The sequence below is a fragment of the Hypanus sabinus genome, chromosome 23 (genome assembly GCF_030144855.1).
Source record: "Hypanus sabinus isolate sHypSab1 chromosome 23, sHypSab1.hap1, whole genome shotgun sequence".
Lineage (NCBI taxonomy): Eukaryota > Metazoa > Chordata > Chondrichthyes > Myliobatiformes > Dasyatidae > Hypanus > Hypanus sabinus.
The window spans coordinates 7,195,537-7,220,350 of record NC_082728.1 but is presented as its reverse complement, the minus strand read 5'-3'; the positions used below and the strand labels follow the sequence as shown (position 1 = coordinate 7,220,350).

At 42.7% G+C, this 24,814-nt stretch overlaps 1 protein-coding gene across 4 annotated transcripts in view; it reads left to right on the top strand.

Annotated features, from left to right (window-relative positions):
* The window catches only part of cep112 (centrosomal protein 112), a 526,403-nt gene that overhangs the window by 19,504 nt on the left and 482,085 nt on the right, over window positions 1–24,814 (top strand). For all 4 annotated transcript variants that reach the window (XM_059948278.1, XM_059948276.1, XM_059948277.1 and 1 more), the window contains exons 2-4: window positions 4,446–4,577; window positions 9,344–9,534; window positions 13,651–13,820. In XM_059948278.1, the coding sequence (XP_059804261.1) occupies window positions 4,475–4,577; window positions 9,344–9,534; window positions 13,651–13,820 (464 nt within the window). In that variant the 5' untranslated portion in view covers window positions 4,446–4,474. The remainder of the gene's footprint in view (window positions 1–4,445; window positions 4,578–9,343; window positions 9,535–13,650; window positions 13,821–24,814) is intronic.

Below are 24,814 nucleotides of genomic sequence, written 5' to 3'. Positions count from 1 at the left end.
GGAGGTAGTGACAACGTTTTGGGCCGAAACCCTTCATCAGGAGTGAAGTAACATGGGATGGTCGAGGGGGGATAAGAAGTGGGGGGAGGGATAAAGTAGAGAGCTAGGAAGTGATGGGCTAGGGAGAAGGTGGAGAATTATGGGAAATAAAAGAGAAAGAAAGGTAGGGCTGGGGGGAGATTATAGTGAGGGGGGAAAGAGAACCAGACTAAAATAATAGATAGGGATGGGGGTAAGGGGGGGGGCAGGGATATCAGCGGAGTTCTGTGAGTTGGATGTTCATGCCGGCAGGTAGGAGGCTACCTAGGTGGGAGATAAGGTATTGCTCCATCGACCTGCGTGTGGCCTCATCCTGACGGTAGAGGAGGCCATGGACAGACATGTCGGAGTGGGAGTGGTCTGTGGAATTGAAGTGTGTGGCCACAGGGAGATCCCGCCACTGTTGGAGGACTGAGCACTGAGTGTTCGGTGAAACGGTCTCCCAGTCTGCGGCGGGTCTCCCCAATGTATAAATGGCCACATCGGGAGCACCGGATACAGTATATCACCCCAGTTGACTCGCAGGTGAAGTGGTGCCTCACCTGAAAGGACTGTCTGGGGCCTGAGATGGTGGTGAGGGAAGAAGTGTGGGGGCAGGTGTAGCACTTCTTCCGTTTGCAGGGATGAGTGCCTGGAGGGAGGTCGGTGGGGAGGGATGGGGGGGGGGATGAATGGACAAGGGAGTCGCGTAGGGAGTGATCTGTGCGGAAAGCCGAGAGTGGGGGGGTGAGGGGAAGATGTGGCTGGTGGTGGGATCATGTGGGAGGTGGTGGAAATTACGGAGGATTATACGTTGGATCTGTAGGCTGGTAGGGTGATAGGTGAGGACCAGGGGGACTTTATCCCTAGTGGGCTGGCAGGGGGATGGGGTGAGGGCAGAGGTGCGTGAAATACGGGAGATGCGATGGAGGGCAGAGTTGATAGTGGATGAAGGGAAGCCCCTTTCTTTAAAAAAGGAAGACAACTCCTTTGTCTTAGAATGTAAGGCCTCATCCTGAGAGCAGATGCAGCGGAGGCGGAGGAATTGAGAGAAAGGGATAGCATTTTTTCAGGAGACAGGGTGGGAGGAGGAATAGTCTAGGTAGCTGTGGGAGTTAGTAGGTTTGTGGTAGACGTCAGTGGATAGGCTGTCTCCAGAGATAGAAACAGAAGGATCTAGAAAGGGGAGGTGTCAGAAATAGACCAGGTGAATTTGAGGGCGGGGTGAAAGTTGGAGGTGAAGTTAATGAAGTCGACGAGCTCAGCATGTGTGCAGGAAGCAGCGCAGTTGCAGTCGTCGATACAACGCAAGAAAAGAGGAGGACAGATACCGGTGTAGGCTTGGAACATAGATTGCTCCACATGGCCGACAAAAAGGCAGGCATAGCTAGGACCCATGCGGGTGCCCACCTTTAGTTTGGAGGAAGTGCCAATGGAGCAATACCTTATATCCCGCCTCGGTAGCCTCCTACCTGCCGGCATGAACATTCAACTCACAGACCTCCATTGATACCCCTGCCCCCCCCCCTTACCCCCATCCCTATCTATTATTTTAGTCTGGTTCTCTTTCTTTCTCTTTTCCCCCCTCACTATAATCTCCCCCCAGCCCTACCTTTCTTTCTCTTTTATTTCCCATAATTCTCCACCTTCTCCCTAGCCCATTTCCCTCCAGCCTATCACCTCCTAGCTCTCTACTTTATCCCTCCCCCCCACTTCTTATTCTCCCCCTTCCCCCCCCCCCCCCCCCGACCATCCCATGTTACTTCACTCCTGATGAAGGGTTTCGGCCCAAAACGTTGTCACTACCTCCTCCCATAGATGCTGTCTGGCCTGCTGAGTTCTGTCAGCATTTTGTGTTTTTATTTATTTCCAGCATCTGCAGATTCACTCGTGTTGCCTTTGGGGAACTGTATACACGTTTTTGTTTTTGGATGTAACTGAGTACAAGTTGGCATGAGTAAGTTTAAGCTAAACAAAGTGTGGCATCCGTTAGTCTCCCGAGACCATGGATCTGTGCCCTCTCCAGGGCGCAGGCCTGGGCAAGGTTGTATGGAAGACTGGCAGTTGCCCATGCAGTGAGTCTCCCCTCTCCATGCTACTGATGTCCAAGGGAAGGGCAAGGGCCGATACAGCTTGGGACCAGTGTCATCGCAGGAGTTGCCAGAACGAGGTTGAAGGCAATGTCGGACTGCCTTAGGGACTCCAGCTCTGGATTTGTCTCAGGGTTTACTCCTGAAGCTGTCCTCTGAGGAGGTATGGCCATAAGGCAGTGAGTTTTCCCTCTCTTAGATGGACTGCCTTCCCAGGCTGACAAGCTCCATCTAAACAAAGTAAGTGCTAATATCTCAGCCTACTCGTAGTGCAGTGTAATGGTGAGATTTGTGTCCATTGCTTATGAAATTGTCCGAAAAGTTTCTCGTCTGAGCTGCAGTTTATATCATTTAAAAAAATAATTTGGTTGAACCCAGTCAGGTGGTTTATAAATGTTATTGCTAAATTTAGGACAACACTCCCAGTGAGATGCAAATCAAACTTTCAGCTTGCTTAATATTTTCCAGGTAGGTTTGGGTTGATTGTTGCTAGCTGGCTTTGACATACAGTATTGAGGTGCCAATGAGTCTGACTAGGCTTTTGGCTAAAGACTATCACATAGCCTTGGTCCAGATCAGATTGGATAGGAAGATGGAACTGGGCAATTAAAAGTGGTATTAGCTGTAGAAATGGCATGGAGCATTGCACATTACAGGTTAAATTTCAGTCCTAGTTTCAGGTTGAAAGTCATTGTGTGTAAGAATGCTACTTGTTACAAACAAGAAGGAATGGTGATTATTAGTCATCGGTGAATTACCATTGGTTTTGATGGAGTTAGTTGTTTTGTAATTTCTGTAAAATGTAGTTTATAGGTGGTGCCAAAGTTTCTATGTTCTCAATTTCCCTGACTCTGCTTCCTAGATGTCCAAATATTGCATATAGCAATTGCTGGCACTAAACAGCAGGAAACAAATTGTTAGCTCTAGAATGCATCCTTCATAGGATTAGTGAAGATGTTGGCAACCGTTAGAAAAACATCACCTTCAGTGGCAGTGGATTTGCATTTTCTACAAAGTACAGTTGGCCCTCCTTATCCATGAGGGATTAGTTCTGGGACCCCTCACGAATACCAAAAAACGCGGATGCTCAAGTCCCTTATTCAATCTCTCAATGCGGTGGACCTTAGGACCCAGCGGAACCCTAGACCTTATTTAACCTGTCTCAGTGTGGTGGACATTAGGACCCGGTGGTAAAGCTCTGAATCCACAGTGTTTTTGTTCAAGCAAATAATCACGATTGAAGATAAAGTGGAAGTAATAAAGCGATTGGAAAGAGGTGAAATGCCATCGGTCATTGTGAAAGTGTTAGGCTAGGTTGGTCAATGATCGGAACAATTTTAAAGGATAAAGTGAGAAAAGCCCTGCCCCGATGAAAGCTACAATTATTAGTAAGCAACGCAGTGGTTTAATTATTGGGTTTTGGGGTTTTGGGTTTTTGATCCTCCACATCAACCCGGTACGGATGGAGAGCGCACTTGATAGCGGTCTGTCACTGGATCGAACTCGGGAACTTCTGTTCCTGAGCCCAGCACTAAAACATACGTTCTTAAGTGTTTTATATACATAGAAATGTAAAATATATACTACATACTAAAACAAATGTTTGACTAACTGACGCTAAATAATACCGGATGTACCTGTTCCAACTTACTTAGTAAGAGAACTTCCGATTTTTTAAAATCCTGATCCACAATAACCCACGCACATCCTCCCGTATACTTTAAATCATCTCTAGATTACTTATAATATCTAATACAATGTAAATACTATGTAAAATAGTTGTTATACTGCATTGTTTAGGGAATAATGCCAAGAAAGAAAATGTCTGTACATGCTCGAACAACAAATGCTGGAAGAGCACTTCTGGGTTTTCTTGATTCGCGGTTGGTTGAATTTGCGGATAAGGAGGGCCGACTAATAGATTAAATTTACATTATTTTTGTTTGTGTACAGAGTTTCTTGCCTTAATTCCAATTCTGTGTACTGCCATCATGTTTTTATTGAATGGCTTCATTTGTGCTTGGTAAACACCAGGAGATTAGAATAGCACAGTGTGACTGATCTTTCTGTTGAAACCTTAACCGCGTAACAATCTAAAAAATCTCATAGCAAGCCATGTAACCTCTGTGAAAAGAGAAATATTACATTGAAGACCCTTGATCACAACTTTGTCCTGAAATGTTAACTCCATTTTTCCTTTTAATCTGTTGCATGACCTGACAAATATTTGCAACATTTTTTATTTTTATTTCAGATTCTAAGCCCATGCAGGTACAGTATTTGATTTTTTTTCTCTATTTTCTGTTCTCCTGAACACTTTGTTTTCTGTTGAATCAGATTGTTGCAAATAGATGTACTAACAAAGCATGATGGCCACTCAGGAGGAGACTTGGGAAAAACTGGATTTGGAATTTGACCACTACTTAGTTGACATGAAACCATTTGTTCTGAAGCTTATACATAAGTCAGGTAAGGTAATGATGATTGCTAACTTTCTCACTGATTATTTCAGAACTGTTTCACTTTCATGTAATTTCTCTCTTCTTTATAAAGGTTATAATATAAGATCTGAAGACAGGGGTTCCCAACTTGGGGTCCATGCATCCTTTGGTTAATGGTAGGGTTCATGGCATAAAAAGTGTTGGGAGCACCTGTCTTAAGACCATGGAACATAGGAGCATAATTAGGTCATTCAGCTCATCTAGTCTGCTCCGCTGTTCCATCATGGCTGATTTATTATCCTTCTCAACCTCATTCTCCCGCCTTCTCCCCATAACCTTTGATACCCTGATTAATCAAGAACCTATCACCCTCTGCCTTAAATATACCCAATGACATAGCCTCAACAGCCTTTTGTGGCAATAAGTGTCACAGGATCACCACCCTTTGGCTAAAAACATTTTTCTAGATCTCTGTTCTAAAAGGATGACTGTCTATTCCAAGGCTGTGCCCTCTGGTCCAAGATACCCCAGCTATTGGAAACATCCCCTTCACAGCTGCTCTATTTAGGCCTTTCAATATTTGATAGGTTTCAATGAGATCTCCCCTCTTATTCTTTTAAACTCCAGTGAGTACAAGCCCAGAACTATCAAATGTTTCTCATATGTTAACCCTTTCATTACTGGGAACATTCTCATGAGCCTCCTGGATTGTCTCAAATGCCAGCCCATATTTTTTTATATAATAAGGAGCCCAAAACTGCTCACAATGCTCCATATATGGTCTGACCAATGCCTTATAAAGGCTCAGCATTACATCCTTGCTCTTACACTCTAGCCCTCTCGAAATGAATGCTGACATTGCATTTGTCTTTCAAAACAACTTGCAAATTAACCTTTAGGGAATCCTGCACAAGGACTTACAAGTCTCTTTGCGTCTCTGATATTTGAATTTTCTCTCCATTTAGGAAAAAGTCCACGCTTTTATTCCTTCTACAAAAGTGCATGAACATACACTTCCCTACATTGTATTCCATCTAATACTTTTTTGTCCATTCTCCCAATGTGTCCCAAGTCATTCTGTAGACACCCTGCTTCCTCAACACCACCTGCCCCTCTCCCTATCTTTGTATCACTGCAAACTTGGTCACAAAGCCATCAATTCCATCATCCAAACCATTGACATATAATGTGAAAAGAAATTATCCCAATACCAACCCCCATGGAACACCACTAGTCACCGGCAGCCAACTGGAATAGGCCCCCTTAATTCTGACTGTTTACCAATCAGTCACTCATTTATCCATGCGAGTATCTTTCTTGTAATATCATGGGATCTTATCTTGTTAACCAGCCTATATGTGGCACCTTGCCAAAGGTCTTTTGAAAATGCAAGACAACAAAATCCACTGACTGTCTATTCTGCCTGTTATTTCCTCAAATAATTTTGTTGGATATAGCCCAGTCCATCACAGGTAACACCCTCCCCATCAATGAGCACATCTACATGAAACATTGTTGCAGGAAAGCAGCATCCATCATCGGTTACCCCCATTACCCAGGATATATTCTTTTCTCGCTGCTGCCATCAGGAAGAAGGTACAGGAGCCTCAGGACTCCCACCACAAGGTTCAGGAATGGTTATTACCCTTCAACCTTGAAACAAAGGGAATATTTCACTTCACTTGCTGTATCATTGAAATGTACCTACATCCTATGGACTCTTCATCTCATGTTCTTGATATTTATTGCTTATTCATTTAGCATTATTATTATTATTATTATTACTACTATTACTATTATTAGTTTCTTTTTGAATTTGCACAGTTTGTGTCTTTTGCACACAGGTTGAACACCCAAGTTAGTGCGGTCTTTATGATTGATTGTATTATGGCTATAATTCTGTTATGGATTTATTGAGTATATTAAAAAAAATGAATCTTAGGGTTCTATATGGAGACATATATGTACTTTGATAATAAATTTACTTTGAACTTTGAGATTTGTCAGGCAAACTTTCACCTGAAGGAAACCATGCTGTCTTTGGTCTATTTTGTCATGTGCCTCCAAGTACCCTGAAACCTCAGTGTTAATGATAGACTCCACCACTTTTCTAACCAATGAAGTCAAGTTAACTAGCCTATCATTTCCCTTCTTCTACATCCCTTCCTTCTTAAAGAGTGGAGTGGTATTTGCTGTTTTCTGGTCCTCTGGAACCATTCCAAAATCTAGTGATTCTTGAAATACCTCCAAATTACCTACAAATACCTCCACAATTCAGCTACCTCTTTCAGAATCCTTGGGTGTAATCTATCTTGTCCAGGTGACTTATGTACCTTCAGACTTTTCAGCTTCCCAAGCACCTTCTGCTTAACAATAGTAAAGGCATTTACTTCTGTCCCGACACTTCTGCATTTCTAGCATTTCTAGCATTCTGTAAGTGTCTTCCACAATGAAGGCTGATGTGAAATACTTATTGTTTGTCTGCATTTTCTTTGTACCCTCATTACTAACTCTCCAGCATCAATTTCCAATGGTCCGATATCCACTCTTGTCTTTCTTCTACTCTTTATATGACTGGAAAACTTTTTGTATTCTCTTTTATGTTATTGGCTAGCTTGCCTTCATATTTCAATTTTTTTTTCTTTATGGCTTTTTTAGTTGCCTTCTATTAGTTTTTAAATGCTTCCCAATCCTCTAACTTCTCACTAATTATTGCTGTATTATATTCCCACTCTTTTTCTTTCATGCTCTCTTTGATTTCCCTTGTCAGGCATGTTTGCCTCATCCTCCCTTTAAAATACTTGTTCATCTTTGGGCTTTATCTTTCCTGTGCCTTCCAAATCTTCCCCAGAAACACTAGCCGTTGCTGTTCTGCTATTATCCCTGATAGTGTCCCCTTCCAATCCACTTTGGCCAGCAACTCTCTCATGCCCCTATAATTCCCTTTACTCCACTTTAGTACTGTACTTCGGATTTTTAGCTTCTTTCTGTCAAACTGCAGGGTGAATTCTATAATATCATGATCACTGTCTCGCAAGGGTTCCTTTAACTAAAGTTCCTTAATCAAATCTGGCTCAACCACAAGCTCTTCTAAAAAGCAATCTCATAGGCATTCTACAAATACGTCTCTTTTGGGATCCAGCATCAACTTGATTTTCCCAATCTACATCCTGGGTGCTCTTTGGGGCCTGTATATTACACCCATCAAGTCTTTTTACCTTTACAATTTCTGAACTCTACCCACAAGGACTCTACATCTTCCAATCCTGTGTCACCTCTTACTAACAATTTGTTTTCATATTTTACCAACAGAGCCATCCCATCCCCTCTGCCTACCTACCAATCCTTTCGATACAATGTGTACCCTTGGATGTTAAGCTCCCAACTATGATCTTCTTTCAGCCATGACTTAGTGAGGCCACAACGTTATATCTGCCAATTTCTAACAGCACTACAAGTTCATCTACCTTATACAGTATATTGCGTACATTCAAATATAATGCATTTAGTCTGTATTCATCACCCTTTTTGGTTTTTGCCCTTTGTTACACCTTAACTCCTCCTTTGACTGCAATTTTGCCCTATTATCCGCCTGTCTTCCTCAGTGTTACTACATACTGAATCTACTTTATACCAACTGCTCGATCCTGTGCTCTATCACTGTGGTCCCATCCTGCTGCCATAATAGTTTAAACCTTCTCCAACAGCTCTAGCAAACCTGTGTGCAAGGATATTGGTCACCTTTGGGTTTAGCTGTAACCCATCCTTTTTGTACAGGTTATGCCTTCCCCAGAAGAGATTCCAGTAATCCAGAAACCTGTCCTGAGCAAGTTCTTCAGCCATGCATTCATCTGCCAAATCATTGTATTCTTACCCTCTCTGATGCTTGGCACAGGCAGCAATCCTGAGATTACTACCCTGGAGGTCTTGCTTTGCAGCTTTCTAGCTAACTCACTATATTTTCTCTTCAGAATTCCTGGTTGTTCACCCTGCTCCCTTAGAATACCTTGGATGCAGTCCGAGACATCCTTGACCCTGGCACCTGGGAGGCAATATGCCATCTGGTTATCTCTTCCATGTCCACAGAACTTGCTTTCTGCTCCTTTAATTATAGAATCCCCAATCAGCAGTACACTCCTCTTATCCCCCACCCTCTTCTGAGCCACAGAGATAAACTCAGTGTTGAGATCAGGTCGCTGCGGCTTTCCCCAGGTAGATTATTCCCCCCCACCCCACCCCACCCCACAACAGCATCCAGAATGGTATACATATTATTGAGGGGAATGGCCACAGGGGTAGTCTGCACTGGCTGCCTATTCCTTTTCTCTCTCCTGAAAGCCACCGAGGTATCTTCCTCCTGCAACTTAAGGGTGACTGCCTCTAATCTATCACCTCCTCATTTTCCTGTATGAGCCGAAGGTCATCCTGCTGCAGCTCCAATATCATGGTTTAAGTTTTATTTTCTGTGAAGAATTTAATTCTAATTTAATATCTTGAGCTTCAGAATACTGCTGATGAAATCTGAATTCAGTTGTAGTTTGAGTTTCTGGTCCAAGAGCATTGATTGTACAGGACTGCAATATTAGAAGGTGTAAATATCTCTTAGTTTCTTTCTGCTGTCACAGCATATTTGCATTGCTTATTTTACATATCCCCAAGTTATTTTCCAGTAGTATTTTCCATATACTCCAGTAAAGGATTTAACCTATGCATTTTCCTCCTATAACATCTTTATCTCTGCAGTTATGTTATTAGGAATAATTGTTGACTTTGAAAATACTGTCTATGCTATAGAGCGGCAGAGATGTGCATTATGGATTAAGAAATTGTGCGATCCATCTGGAGCTGGAGCAGGAATCATGGGGCGGAAAAATCGTAACATGTATGCCAAGCTTCTACTCCACATGCTCAAACGGGGAGTCCTTGAAGGGCCTTTCACACAGAGGCCAGAACCTGGATCTCTTAAAACACTGCCTTCTTACATGGTATGAAGTGTTGAATAAAATAAATACAATAATTCCAATATTTATGATGATATATTCTCTATAGGATTTTGTGAAGTTATGCAGTTAATAATATTTTCTTTAGATGTCACTGTTGCCCTTACTATAGTATCAATGTGCAGGTTGTTAATGAATTTACAAATAATGTCGGCCTAATAATCTTGAGAAGCTCTTTTGGAGCCAGAGCTGAATTTTAGACATGACACCTTTACTCACTCCTTTATCCTGGGGGTGATGTGTATGTACAATTTGGTTGTATGCCCATGTCACTTAGGGATTTGTTTGATCCTGTGGATGGTTTTTGACTTTACTGTCTTGCTGCAGTGTAAATGGGCCAATAATTCCAAAACAAAACTCCAAGTTAAGAAAAACAAGTGATGCTTGACCTGTATGAAGCCTTCCCAGTGCAGTCATCTATATCTGCTGTGCCTACTTAAATCAGAAGTTTCCAAACATTTTATGCTACTTGTGAAGCAATACCATTAAGCATGGACCCAAGGTTGGGAACGCCTGGTTTAAATCATCATCTTGGTTGGGTTTTAAAAAAGAGGTGAAGGTGAAATATTTGAATGCTGTCCAGATTTCACCCCTCCTCTGGATTTGGCAGTTTTCAATAGGTTTCAATAGGTACATTTAATGTCAGAGAAATGTATTCAATATACATCCTGAAATTCTTTTTCTTCGCAAAATCCACAAGAACAGAGAAGTGCCCCAAAGAATGAATGGTTTCTACCAGTTAAATGTTAGATCCCCAAAGCCCCCCAGCTCCCCCTCCCACGCCTAAGCAGCAGCAAAGTGCTGACCGCCCTACTCCCCCACCAAAAAAAACATCTGCACCCTCCACCGAGCACTCAAGCATGTAGCAAAGCAGCAATAAAGACACAGACTTGGTGTACCCCAATGACTACTTGTTCACCTGGTAATTCAACATACCACAGGCTGTCTCTCTTCCTAATATGGGAAAAAGAGGTGCTCCCGTTTCACAGTGAGAGGGGAGTCAAAACAAAACAACTTGCCGATTTATGGTGTTAAAGTCTGCCGTGTCACTTTTTCTGAGCTCTGAGCCCAAAGATCTTGGCTCTTTGGGCACACAGCTGGCACGCTGCGTTCAATCTTCCGCATACTCCCATGACACACCAGTTTTCTGCGGTGGCACCGACCTCGAATCTGCCCGCCTCCAGAGCAACGAAAATCTGGCACCCTGAAGGCATGCTGGTCTTTCAGGTCACGTCCTGGGCTTTTCGAAAAGTGGCTGGTTGTGAGGCCCTGAGATCGGGTCCCATTTCTGCAAGAACTGAAGTCAGTGTGTAACTCCAGGCCAGTGTGTTCAAAAGAACCCTGAAAAGGAAAAAAAAGAGATATGAAAGACGGAAATAGAGCTGTTTCTGAAGATGCAAGCAAAGGAGTCGCCGTTAAGCGCCATCATCTGAAGCTCTGCCCTCTGTTTTTTCCTTATCTCCTAGTTCTCTCGAAATTTATATTCTTGTCCTTAAATTATTAAAATATATTTTTTATAATACTTGTCCCACATCATTTGATTGCTATGCCATTCCTCAGAGGTTCTCCCACCAAAACGGTATGTGGTTAATATATCTCCGTCCACCAGAAAAAGCGGGAACCCCCCCTATAGTCACCTGTTCAATTCCATTTCCCATTCCCATTCCGACAGGTTCATCCATGGCCTTCTTTACTGTTGTGATGAGACCACTCAAGTTGGAGGAGCAACACCTTTTATTCCATCTGGGTAGCATGAACACCAATTTCTCAAACTTCTGGTAATTGCTCTTTGGCCCTTCCCTCACTGTTCCCCATTCCTGTTTCCCTCTCTCACCTTATCTACTTACCTGCCCATACCCTCCCTCTGATGCTCCTCCCCCTTCCCTGGTCTTCTATCCTCTACTATCAGATTCCCCCTTGTCTAGCTCTTTTATGTCTTTCACCAATCAACTCCCCAGCTCTTCACTTCACCCCTCACCCTTCTGATTTCACCTATCACCTGCTACCTTGTATTTCTTCCTCCCCTCCCATGTTCTTACACTGACATCTCCCTTTCCTTTCCAGTCCTGATGAAAGGTCTCAGCCCGAAATGTCGACTGTTAACTCTTTTGCATAGATGCTGCCTGGCCTGCTGAGTTCTTCCAACATTTTCTGTGTGTTGCTTTAGATCTCCAGCATTTGCAGATTTTCTTGTATTTGTGGTTAATAAGCTACGTTTTTGTACCACCTGCTGGAAGATGTTTCACCGTGACCCAGTCATTTTGATGCAAGATTAGAAATTGTTGGGAGGGAGCAGAAATTAGCATCTCACCCCATTGCAGTAGTTGGGGTCGTTGGCTTTTCTGCCTGGGAAATTCAAGGTCACGCACACCTTACTTTTCAGTATTGAGTGGCAATGCATCAAATGACAAATACACAAGTGCAAGCAACTTACCTATAAATCAGAGGAAGCAGGATTGAAGATTGATCTCTGTTTTTGGACATTAAAGGGCAGAATCAGGTTTATTGGCACTGACATTAGTTGTGAAGTTTGTTGTTTTGTGGTTGCAATATAGTGCAGACATAACAAAATGCTATGTTACAGTAAAAATAAATGAATAGTTCAAAAGAGAAATAGTGAGGTAGTATTCAAGAGTTCATGTACTTTTTAGAAATCTGATAATAGAGGGGGAAGATGCTGCTCCTGAAATGTTGAGTGTGTGTCTTCAGGCTCTTGTACTTCCTTCTTGGTGATAGTTATAAGAAGTGAGCATGTGCTGGATGGTGAGGGTCCTTAATAATCGATGCTACCTTCTTAAGGCACTGCCTTCTGAAGATATCTTTGATGATGGGAAGGCTTTTACTCGTGTTGGTGTTGGAGCTGGCTGAATCTACAACTCTTGGAAGTCTTTTATGACCCTGTGCGCCTTCATACTAAATGGTGATGCAACCATTCAGAATGCTCTCCACATTACATCTGCAGAAATCTGCCAGAATTTTTGATTACATACTCAATCTCCACAAATTCTTAATGAAGTGTAACTGCTGCATTACTATATCATGATTGCATCGATATGGTGGGTCTTGGATAGATCCTCTGTGATGTTGACATCCAGAAACTTCAAAAAACTCACACTTTCCACTGCTGATTCCTTGATGAGGATAGAGGTGTGTACTCCTAATTTCCTTTTCCTGAAGTTCACCATCATGTACAATGTCATTATGAGACCAATTGACTAGCCAACCTATGTTGCTTTTGAATGCTTTCTTGTTGCTATCTGAAATTCTGCTAACAACAGTTGTGTCATTGGCGAATTCATAGATGGTGTTTGAGCTGTGTCTTGCCGCGCTGTCATGTAGAGAGAGTAGAGCAGTGGGCTAAGCACGCACCCTTGAGGTATGCCTGTGTTGATTTTTAGCAAGGAGGAAATGTCAGCCCCAATCCATACTGACTGTGATCTTTCAGTGAGGAAGTCAGGAATCCATCTGCGGGGGGCGGGGGGTGGGGTGTGAAGGTACAGAAGCCCAGGCTTTGAAGCTTGTTGATTAGTACTGAGAGCTTGATGTTGTTGAACACTGAGCTGTAATTAATAAACTGCAGCCTGACGTAGGTATTACTGTTATCCAGGTGGTTCAAGGCCAAGTGGAGAACCGGTGAGATTGTGTCTGCTGTAGACCAGGTGTGGTGCTAAGCAAATTGTAGTAGTGGGTCCAGTCTACCCACTAGAATTTCTATTCATGATCAAACTCTCAAAGCACTTCATCACAGTAGATGTGTGCTACCAAGGGATAGTTGTTGAAGCAGTTCACTCTGCTGTTGGGCACATTTGATACCCTTTAGGAGCAGGTGGGAGCATTTGAGGTAAGGTACCTTCTTGGGGCCTGGTACCTCATGGAAGTTCACTCTCTTAAAGAATAAGTTTTATGAACTGCAATATTTTATGAACATCTAATGTTTTGTCAGATTTATAGAGGAAAAAATACACTTTAGAATCATTTGAAGATTGATATTAGACCAGAGTTTGGAATTTACTGGCAAATAGAAGGATGTAATCTCTAACTCTTGCAAATTGAAGTGTCAGTAAATCAACTTATTGGTTATTTTTCTTTTATGAATTGCAGTCCATCTACTTTGATGAACCCAGCTTTGCAAAGCCACCTGAAAACCCTGTTGAGGGAATACCAGAGTGGGTAACGGGTGAGCTCGGTGCAGGTGATTCAAAGTCCAGTAAGTCCTGGAGAACCAGCTCTAAAGATGATGCATCTCTTGATTTTCCACGAGGTGCTCACAGGTTAGTGTTTCTTTTAATGACAACTATTTTGTGTCATCTTCTTGGTTGTGCCACCTGTCTAACATTTGTTTAGAATTAAGAAAAGGTTTGTACCTTTAGGTTGGTTCTGGTTACACTCATATTTGTTGCTTCAATGAAGTAATTTCAAATGAAAGTTCGTTTTCAATGAAAAATTTGCCCAGGTTTAGAACTTAAGATTTACATTAGTCTGTTTGGTATATGCTCCATGGCTACAATTTAATGCAGTGTCAGATCTGGAATAATGATCATTTCATTCTCCTTTACACTTGCATACTGAAGAATGAAATAAACAATTTTGAATCTTGGAAGTTATATTTTTGTGATGTATCCCAATATGAAACATTGATATTCAAAATTAGTTTAAGGACTTTGATAATGAGCTTTTCGGTAACTTCTGACAAGAAGGTCTTGGATTGATGTTCCAGTACTCACAGAATTAGATAATCCTAGTAGCATTATGCTTCATTACAGTGGACTTAATCTGGACTGTTATTTAATTAAACAGTTGGAATATTGTAACTGGATAATCAACAACTGTAGTGACAAAGCCTATTGAAATTTCTTGTCAAGGTGTAGACATAAAGAACATCCAAAATAAAAATAGAAGGTGGTGAAGATGCACAACAGATGAAGCAGGATCTGTAGAGACAGGTAGAGTTAACATTTCAGTGAAGTGAGCTTCCATCAGAGCTGGGAAAGTGAGGAAACAAGTTTATTTCAATTTGTGGAGAAAGTGAGAGGTAAAAGAGAACAAAGAGAAGGACTAATCTGAATTGGATTTATTATCACCAATTTAAATGAAATTTGTTGGTTTGTGACAGCACTACATGAGAAAGACATAAAAGTACACTAACTGCAAAAGACACAAGTAAAGATGAGCTTGTGTTTGTGGGATCATTGACAATATAGAAGTCTGATGGTGGAGGGTAAGGAGCTGTTCCTGAATTGCTGAGGGTGAGTCTTCAGGCACTTATATAAGCCCAGTACAGCCTCTTGTGATCCTGTGTAATGGAGTCTACCTTCCAGGGTTTGATGCAGTTTGTCAGAATGCCCTGTACCATACATTCAGAGCAATGTGCAAGTGTCTTTCATGACATAGTGGAATGGCTGATAGGCAGGAGGCAGTGAGTGGGAATAAAAAGGGCCTTTTCTGGTTGACTGCCGGTTACTAAAGGTGTCCCTTGGGTCAGTATTGATACTGCTACTTTTCACATTGTTAGCTATTTAGATAATGGAATGTTTGCGGATAATATGAAGATAAGTGGAGGGCTAAGTATTGCTGAAGAAGCAATGCGATTGCAGCAAGGCATAGACAAATTGGAAGAATGGGCAAAAAAGTGGCAGATGGAATACAGTGTCGGGAAATATATGATAATGCACTTTGGTAAAAGGAACAATAGTGCAGTCTGTTATCTAAATGGGGAAAAGGTTCAAACATCAGAGGAACCGAGGTACTTAGGAGTCCTTGTGCAAGACTCCCAGAAGGTTAATTTACAGGTTGAGTCTGTGGTAAAGAAGGCAAATGCAATGTTGGCATTTATTTCAAGAGGAATAGAATATAAAAGCAAGGAGATAATGCTGAGTCTTGAAAAAGACACTAGTTAAGCCTCACTTGGAGTATTGTCAACAGTTTTGGGCCCCTTATCTCAGAGGGGATGTGTTGTCATTGGAGAGAGTCCAGAGGAAGTTCACAAGGATGATTCGAGGAATGAAGAGGTTAACATTTGAGAAGTATTTGGCAGCTTTGGACCTGTACTCACTGGAATTTAGAAGAATGCATGGGGATCTCATTGAAACCTACTGAATGTTAGAAGGACTAGATTGGGTGGATGTGGAGAGGATGTTCCCTGTGGTGGGGTATCCAGAACTAGAGGGCACAGCCTCAAAATTGAGGGGTGACCCTTTAGAACTGAGGTAAGGAGGAATTTTGTAAGCCAGAGAGTAGTAAATCTGTGGAATGCTCTGCCACAGACTGCGGTGGAGGCCAGGTCCGTGTGTATATTTAAAGTGGAAGTTGATCATTTTCTGATTGGTCAGGGCATCAAAGGATGTGGCGAGAAGGCAGGTGTATGAGGTTGAGTGGGATCCGGGATCAGTCATGATGGAATGGCAGAGCAGGTGATGGGCTGAATGGCCTAATTCTGCTCCTATGTCTTATGGTCTTCTGGACATAGCAAGTCTCCTCAAACTCATAACAAAGTAGAGCTGCTGGCATGCCTTCTTCATGATTGCATCAATGTGTTAATCCCAAGAATCCAAAATTGTGCAGGTTACAGTTCCATTTGATGCAAGGAGAGGGATCTGATTGCTTGTTTATCATGGCTGATGAAGTCTGGAGGAGTATAAAAAGCATTAAGATGAATGAAGACTGTAGAAAAAAATAATGCCTTGATGGCATTTGGAGATGCAGAACACAGCAATTACTGGAAATTCAAAATACAGGAGATTGTTGGAATTAATCAGAATATTGACATCTGTGGAGAAAGAAAAAAACTGAATTATTATTATTATTAGATAACCTTGCAACAGAAGTGGTCGGTTATAACAAAAACACCAAAGGCTAATATCTGTAATTTTCATGTTTTCTATTGAGTACAGGGGGCAGCACTGTGCGTAGGTGGTAGATTAGGTTCTATTCCTTGACCTTGCACAAGAGGAACATAAGAAGGCACTGAAGTAGGCCCCCCGGGCTGTCATGCTTGTCATGCTATTCAGTATGAAACCCCCTGCTTTTCTAGGCGTTTCTGAAAATGTGGCTGGTTAGCCCCTTGCTACTGGATTCCACGGCAATAATCTGCCTAGTCCCATCAACCTGCACCTTAACCATAGTCCTCCATACCACTCCCATCCACGTACCTATCCAAACTTCTCTTAAATATTGAAATCGAATCCACATCCACTACTTATGCTGGCAGTGAGTTCCACACTCTCACCGTCTTCTGAGTGAAGAAATTCTCCCTCATGTTCCCCTTAAACATTTCACCTTTACCTTTAACCCATGACCTCTAGTGTAACCCAACTTCAGTAGTGGAAAAAGCCTACTTGCATTCACCCAATCTATACCTCTCATAATCTCCACTCATTCTTCTGTGCTCCAGAGAATAAAGTCCTAACTTACTCAACTCTTCCCTATAACTCAGATCTTCAAGTCCTGGCAAATTCCTTGTAAATTTTCTCTGCACTTTTTCAATTTTATTAACATTTTTCTTGTAGTTAGGTAAACAAAACTACACACAGTACTCCAAATAAAGCTACACCAATGCCTTTACAACCCTATCAACTTGTGACGCCGCTTTTAAGGAATTATGGAAATATATTCCCTGATCCCTCTGTTCTACCTCACTGCTCCATGCCTTACTGCTCACTGTGTAAGTCCGACCCTGACTTGTCCTCCCAAAGTGCTTCACTTCACATTTGGCTATATTAAATCCTATCTGCCATTTTTCACCTGATTTTTCCAGCTGGTTCAGATCCCTCTGCAAGTTTTTGTAGTCTTTGTCGCTGTTCACTACACCCCTAATTTTGGTGTCATCTGCAAACTTACTGATCCACAGAATCAACCTGATGGTTAATATAGATGATAAACAACAATTCACCTAACACCAAACCCTGCAGCACACCACTAGTCACAAGCCTCCAGTCAGAGAGGCTACTCACGGGCTTCTCCTGCGAAGCCAATTTACTACCTCATCTTGAATGCCAAGTAACTGAACTTCCCATGCTGGACCTTGTCAGAGGGCTTGCTGAAGTCCACATAGACAATATCAACTTCCTTGCCTTCATTAATTTTCTTGGTAACTTCCATGAAAAACTTTACAAAATTGGTTTGACACTATCTATCATGCCGAAGACCATGCTGACTATCCTTAATCATTCCCTGTCTATCTAAATACTTGTGTATCTGGTCCCTTAGAATACCTTCCAATAACTTACCCACTACTGATAACAGGCTCACTGCCCTATAATTTTCTGGTATATTCTTAGAGCCTTTCTAAAATAATAGAACAATATTAGCTATCATCCAGTCCTCCGGCACCTCCCCAGTGACTGAGGATATTTTAAATCTCTCTGCGATGGTGCCTGCAATATCTGGACTAGCCTCCCACAGTGTCTGAACCTTGTTAGGCTCTGGGGATTTATCTAGCTTAATTTGTCCCAAGACAGCAACTACCTCTATGTAATCTGTGTACAGTCCATGACTTCACTGTTTATTTGCCTCACTTCTATAGACTCTTTGTCTCCTAAGTAAGTATAGATGCAAAAAATCTATTTATGATCTTTCCCCCTTCACCTTTGGTTCCATGCATAGATGACCACCCTGATTTTCCAGAGGACCAATTTTGTACTTTCCATCCCTTTGCTCTTAACATATCTGTAGAAGACCTTGGAATCCTCTTTCACCTTGTCTGCTGGAGCAATCTCGTGCTTTCTTTTAGGCCTATTGATTTTCTTCTTAAGTGTTCTTTAGTATTTCATATACTCCTCAAGTACCTTATTTGTTTCTTCCTGCCTATTCCTGCTATGCACGTCCTTTTTCTTAACCAGGGCCTCAATATAAGACCACAAGATGATTTAGGCCATTGGGCGTTATTATTCCTCTCAACCACATTCTCCTACTTTCTCCCCGTAACTGTTGATGCCCTAATTAATCAAAAGCCTGTTAACCTCCATCTGAAATATACACAATGATTTGGCCTACACAGCCATCTTTGGCAATGAATTGATTGTGTGGATAGAGGCTTTTTCCCATAGCTGAAATGGCTAGCAGCAGAGGGCACAGTTTTAAGGTGCTTGAAAGTGGATACAGAGGAGATGTCAGGTAAGTTTTTTTACGCAGAGTGTCAGTGCTTGGAATGGGCTGCCAGCGATGGTGGTGGAGGTGGATACGATAGGGTCTTTTTGGAGACTCCTGGACAGCTACATGGAGCTTAGTAAAATAGAGGGCTATGGGTAACCCTAGGTAATTTCTAAGGTAAGGACATGTTCGGCAAAGCTTTGTGAGCTGAAGGGCCTGTATTGTGCTGTAGGTTTTCTATGTTTCTATGAATTCCACAGATTCACCACATTCTGGCTAAAAAAAATTTTTCTCAACTCTGAGGCTGTGCCCTCTAGCCCTGGACTCCCCCCACCCCTCCCCCCACTATAGAGTCATCCTCTCCACATCTGCTCTATCTAGGCCTTTCAACATTTGGTAGGTTTCAATGAGAGTCCCACCCCTCCTGAACTGTAGTGAGTACAGGCCCAGAGCCATCAAATGCCCTTTCATTCCTGGGATCATTCTTGTAAAACTCCTCTAGATCCTCTCCATGCCAGCATATATTTCTTTAGATAAGGGGCCCAAAACTGCTCACATATTCCAAGTGCTGTCTGACCAGTGCCTTATAAAGCCTTAGCATTATGTCCTTGTTTTTGTATTCTAGTCCTCTTGAAGTGAATGCTAATGTTGCATTTGTTAACCTTTAGGGAATTCAGTATGAGGACTCCCAAGTTCCTTTGCATCTCTGATTTTTGAATTTTCTTCCCATTTAGAAAATAGTCCACAGCTTTTTTTCTTTCTACCCAAGTGCATGACCACGCACTTCCCTGCACTGTATTCCATCTGGCACTTCTTTGCCTGTTCTTCCAGTTTAAGTCCTTCTGCAGACTACCTGCTTCCTCAATACTACCTGCCCCTCCAATTATCTTCATATTGTCTGCAGATTTTGCCATAAAGCCATCAATTCCTTCATCCAAATCATTGACATATAATGTGAAAAGAAGTGGTTCTAACACTAACCCCTATGGAACACCACTAGTCATCAGCAGCCAACTCGAATAGGCCTCCTTTATTCTGTTTCTTTCCCTCCTGCCAATCAGTCACTCTTCTATCCATGCTAGAATCCTTCCTGTAATACTGTGGGCTTTTTTTTCTTGTTAAGCAGCCTCATGTGTGGCACCTTATCAAAGGCCCTCTGGAAGTCCAACATCCTACCAATTCTCCTTTGCCTATCCTGCCTATAATTTCTTCAAAGAATTCCAACAGATCTGTTAGGCAAGCTTTCCCCTTAAGGAAATAATGCTGACTTTGGCCTATTTTGTCATGCACCTTCAAACCCCTCAAAATCTCATCCTTAGTAGTGGGCTCCAGTATCTTCCAAATCACTGAGGTCAGACTAACTGGCCTATAATTTCCTTTTTTCTGCGCCCCTCCCTTAAAGAATGGAGTGGTATTTGCAATTTCCCAGTAACTATTACAAAATCTAAGAGAAAATCTGCAGATGCTGGAAATCCAAGCAAAACACACAAAATGTTAGAGGAATTCAGCAGGTCAGGCAGCATCTATGGAAAAGAGTAAACAGTAGACTTTTAGGGCCGAGACTCTCATCAGGACTGGAGAGAAAAGATGAGAAGTCAGAGCAAGAAGGTGGGGGTATGGGAGGAAGAATTGTCATGACTTGGTTTGAATCAATTAAGTTTTCTAAATAATAAATCTTTACTTTTATTATCGACTCGAGCATCTAACAGACATTAAACTGACAGGCTTTTAGGTTCCTGCTTGTTGTATTCTTCCCTTCCTCAGTAGGGCATAACATATATTGGTTCCCAAAATTTTTAAACAAAGGTTCTGCTATCTCTGCATCCATTTCCCTTAAAATCACTGTCTACTAGGCATCATCCTTCCACCTGCGGCAGTTCCCCTCAATAATAGTATACCATTTTGGGTATTGTTGAGGGGGGAGATGATCTATCAGGGGGGAGCTGCAGTGACTGGGTCTCTGGCACTGTGGCTCAGAAGAGAAGAGATGTGGAGAGGACAGCAGCCGTGATAGGTTATTCCATAGTTAGAGGAAAAGAGAGGAGATTCTGAGGACACAATAGAGACAGCTGGATGGTATGATGCTTCCCAGATGTCAGGGTCAGGGATGTCTCAGATTAGGTCCACAGCATTCTAAAGGGGAGGGGGAGTAGCCAGAAGTCATGGTACATATTGGCACCAATGGCAAATGTAGGAAAGACAAGGAGTTAGAAAGCTGAAAATCAAAACTACAAGCATGGTAATCTGGTTTGCTGCCTGTGCCATGTGCCAGTGAGTGTCAGAATAGGATGATCTGGCATATAAATATGTGGCTGAGAAACTGGGCAAGGGGGCAGGGGGCAGGGTTTCAGATTTCTGGATCATTGAGATTTCTTCTGAGGAAGGCACAACCTGGACAAAAGAGATGGGTTACACCTGAACCCCAGGGGAGCCAATATCCTTGTGGGTAGGTTTCTGCGAGCTGTTCGGGAGGTTTTAAACGAATCTAGCAAGGTAATGGCAACCAGAGTGATATTTAATTAGCTTAATTAAATTTGCTGATGATACTACATTGATTGGCCTTACCTCAAATAATAATGAGGCCAGCCTACAGAGGAATCATCACCTGGACACAGTGGTGTCAAGAAAACAACCTTTATCTCAATGTCACAAAAACAAAGGAGCTGGTTGTGGACAACAGGGGGAAATGGAGAAAGAATTGACATCAGTGGATCTGGGGTTGAGAGGGTGAACAGCTTTAAGTTCCTCGGCATACACATCACCGAGGATCTCACGTGGTCTGTACATACTGGCTGCGTGATGAGAAAAGCACAACAGTGCCTTTTTCACCACAGACGGTTGAAGAAATTTGCCATGAGTCCCCAATCCCCAAATCCTCAGGACATTCTACAGGGGCACAATTGAGAGCATCCTGACTGGCTGCATCACTGCCTGGTATGGGAACTGTACTTCTCTTAGTTGCAGGACTCTACAGAGAGTGGTGTGGACAGCCCAGTGCATCTGTAGATGTGAACTTCCCACTATTCAGGATGTTTATAGAGGTAGGTGTGTAAAAAGGGCCCAAAGGATCATTGGGGACCCGAGTTACCCCAACCACAAACTGTTCCAGCTGCTACCATCTGGGAAATGGCACCACAGCATAAAAGCCGGGACCAACAGGCTCAGTGGCAGCTTCTTCCATCGGGCCATCAGACTGATTAATTCACATTGATATAATTGTATTTCTATGCTATTGACTTATGTTGTACATACCATTTATTACAAACTACTACTATATACATAACACACTGTAAGGTTTCACTGCTAATGTAATGGTGTCTCTGTAGCAGCAATGTTTGGGTTATGACTGGAGATGATGGGAGCTTTGGGATGTGTGCCATCTAATGAGAAGCAGGTTGTTCTTTCCTGTGGGTCTGAGAGAAGGGGTTCTGCAGTCTTTTGTTTGGCGGAAGATGAAGAGAGAAGATGCCAGAACAGGGAAGTTGTAGACTGCAGGCTGGAGTGAACATGGAATGGGGTTGGGAGTTGACGCCTGGGGAGAAAATCGATTGAGAACGACAGACAGTAAAACTGTTGTGAAATAGACTGTTTTTTGAGAATGGACCCCTTTTTTTGTTGTTTCTTTAGTAACCCTATAGTCAAATTCAGAATTATAAAGCTCAATCATCTAATTGCATTTTGTGTACTGTTTGTTATTTCATGGTACTGATTTGTAACAAGGGAACACATCACACAGCATCCACCCAATGTTAGGACACTGGAGCAGGGATCCAATCGCAGACCCAGTACTGTGCACACACTGATATTAATTGAATAACAATTCCCAAGGTGCAGACAAAGTCAGCGTCAAAGTTCGGGCAGAGATCAAAACATCCGGAGAAATCCAAAAACCAGAATCATGAAACAGGCAGAGTCGATATTCAGATGAAGAGAGTACAGATACGAATGTTGGAAAGGCTCAGGAGAATTCACTGGCACAATCTGCAACAAACAGGGCCGGAGAAGAGGAGGAGCAGGGACAGGAGCACATGGCAATACAAAACCATAGACTGGCAGCTAGGGGGAAAGCACACAAAAAGACAGAGTTCAACTAGAGGTACTGACAGTACCGCACCCCCGCCCCCGCCCCTGGACGCTTCCTGGCATTACAGCAGGTAGAGCTGGGTGCTGGCGATGAAAGTCCCTGAAGAGAGAGGGATCCAGGATGTTACGAGCAGGGACCCAGCACCTCTCCTCAAGACTGTAGCCTTCCCAGTCCACAAGGTACTGGAGGCCACGGCCCCGCTGACGACCGTCCAGCAGTTGACGCACCATGAAGGCCCCTGAACCATCGATGAGCCATGGGGGGGGGATGGTCTTTGGGGACAGGAATTAGGGGTGGCTCATGAAAGGCTTGATGTGGGACATATGGAAGGTGGGATGAACGCAGCAGAGAGTAGAGGGGAGCTTGAGAGGGATGGCAGCAGGGTTTTAGCAATGGGAAAGGGGCTGATGAAGCGAGGGGTGAGCTTGCAGGAATCCACTTTGACGGACAGGTCTCACATTGAAAGCCACACATGCTCTCTGCCTACCTACCTGAACTTTCGATACAATGTGTTTCATTGGAGATTAAGCTCACAGCTGTAATCTTCTTTCATCCATGATGCCCACAATGTCATACGTGTCAAATCTGTAACTGTGCTTCAAGTTCATCTAGCTTATTACATATACTGTATACATTCAATAATAACACCTTCTGTTCTGTGTTCATCACCCTTTTCAATTTTGTCCTCCTCTTACATTTCAACTCATCCCATTGACTGCAGTTTTGCCCTGTCATCAGCTTCTGCTTGCTAACAGTCTCACTGCACACTGCCTGTTTTAAACCAACGACTAGATCCTCAGCCCGATCACTCCATATCCCATATCCAGTCAGATTAGTTCATACCCTTCTGAACAGCTCTAGCAAATGTGCCCACAAAGATAATTGTCTCCCTTGGATTCAAGTACAACCTGACCCTTTTGTACAAGTCGTAACTTCCCCAGAAGGAATCCCAACGGTCCAGATTGTACTGTCAGGATGCTGGAGCAGGGATCCAATCGCAGACCCAGTACTGTGCACATAGTGATATTAATTGAGTAACAATTCCCAAGGTGCAAACAAAGTTGGCGTCAAAGTTCAGGAGAGATCAAAACATCTGGAGAAATCCAAAAACCAGAATCAGGAAATGGGCAGAGTCGATATTCAGACAGACGGAGTACAGATACAAATGCTGGAAAGGCTCAGGAAAATTCTCTGGCACAATCTGACAATAAGCAGGTGAAAACACAGGACTGAAATACACTGAGCAATTAACAGAGAGGCAGATGATAAGTGGAGCACAATGAGTCACAGTTGGCAGCAATAAAGGTAATAGTGAGAAACAGATGAGAGACAGAGGACTCAATAATACAGGGGCCAGAGCAGAGCAGGAGCAGGGGCAGGAGCACATGGCAATACAAAACCACAGACTGACAGCTAGAGGGAAAGCACAAAAAGACAGAGTTCAGATGGAAGTGCTGACACCCAAACAAGATTACTCAAGTTTGGCTGGGCTGAAGGCTATCTTTCCCTAGAAGAAGCCACTAGCCGAACCTGAGGGTCACATATAAATTGCACATTGCACATTCAGACAGAGATGTAATGTAAAGCTTTTTACTCCTCATGTATTTGAAGGATATAAGAAATAAAGTCAATTCAATTCAAGGAATCAGTGATCAGTCTGAGGATGGGGCAGTTGGTTTACAAACAGGCAGTGTAGCAAGGAGAGGCTGATGGAGGGCAAAATTGCCGTCAATGGGATGCAATGTAAAAGGGGACAAAATTGGAAAGGGTGATGAATACAGGACAGAAGATGTTATATTTGAATGCTCGCAGTATATGGAATTAGATGGATGAACTTGTTACACAGTTACAGATTGGCATGTATGACTGTGGGCATCACTGAATTGTGGTTGAAAGAAGATTATAGCTGGGAGCTTGATGTCTAAGGATACACATTATACTGAAAGGTTAAGCAGGTAGGCAGAGAGGGTGGGATTTCTCTGTTGGTAAAAAATGAAATCAAATCCTTAGAAAGAGGAGATATTAGTTTGGGTAGAGCCAAGAAACTGCAAAGGCAAAAAGGCCCTGATGGGAGTTATATACAGGCCTCTGAAC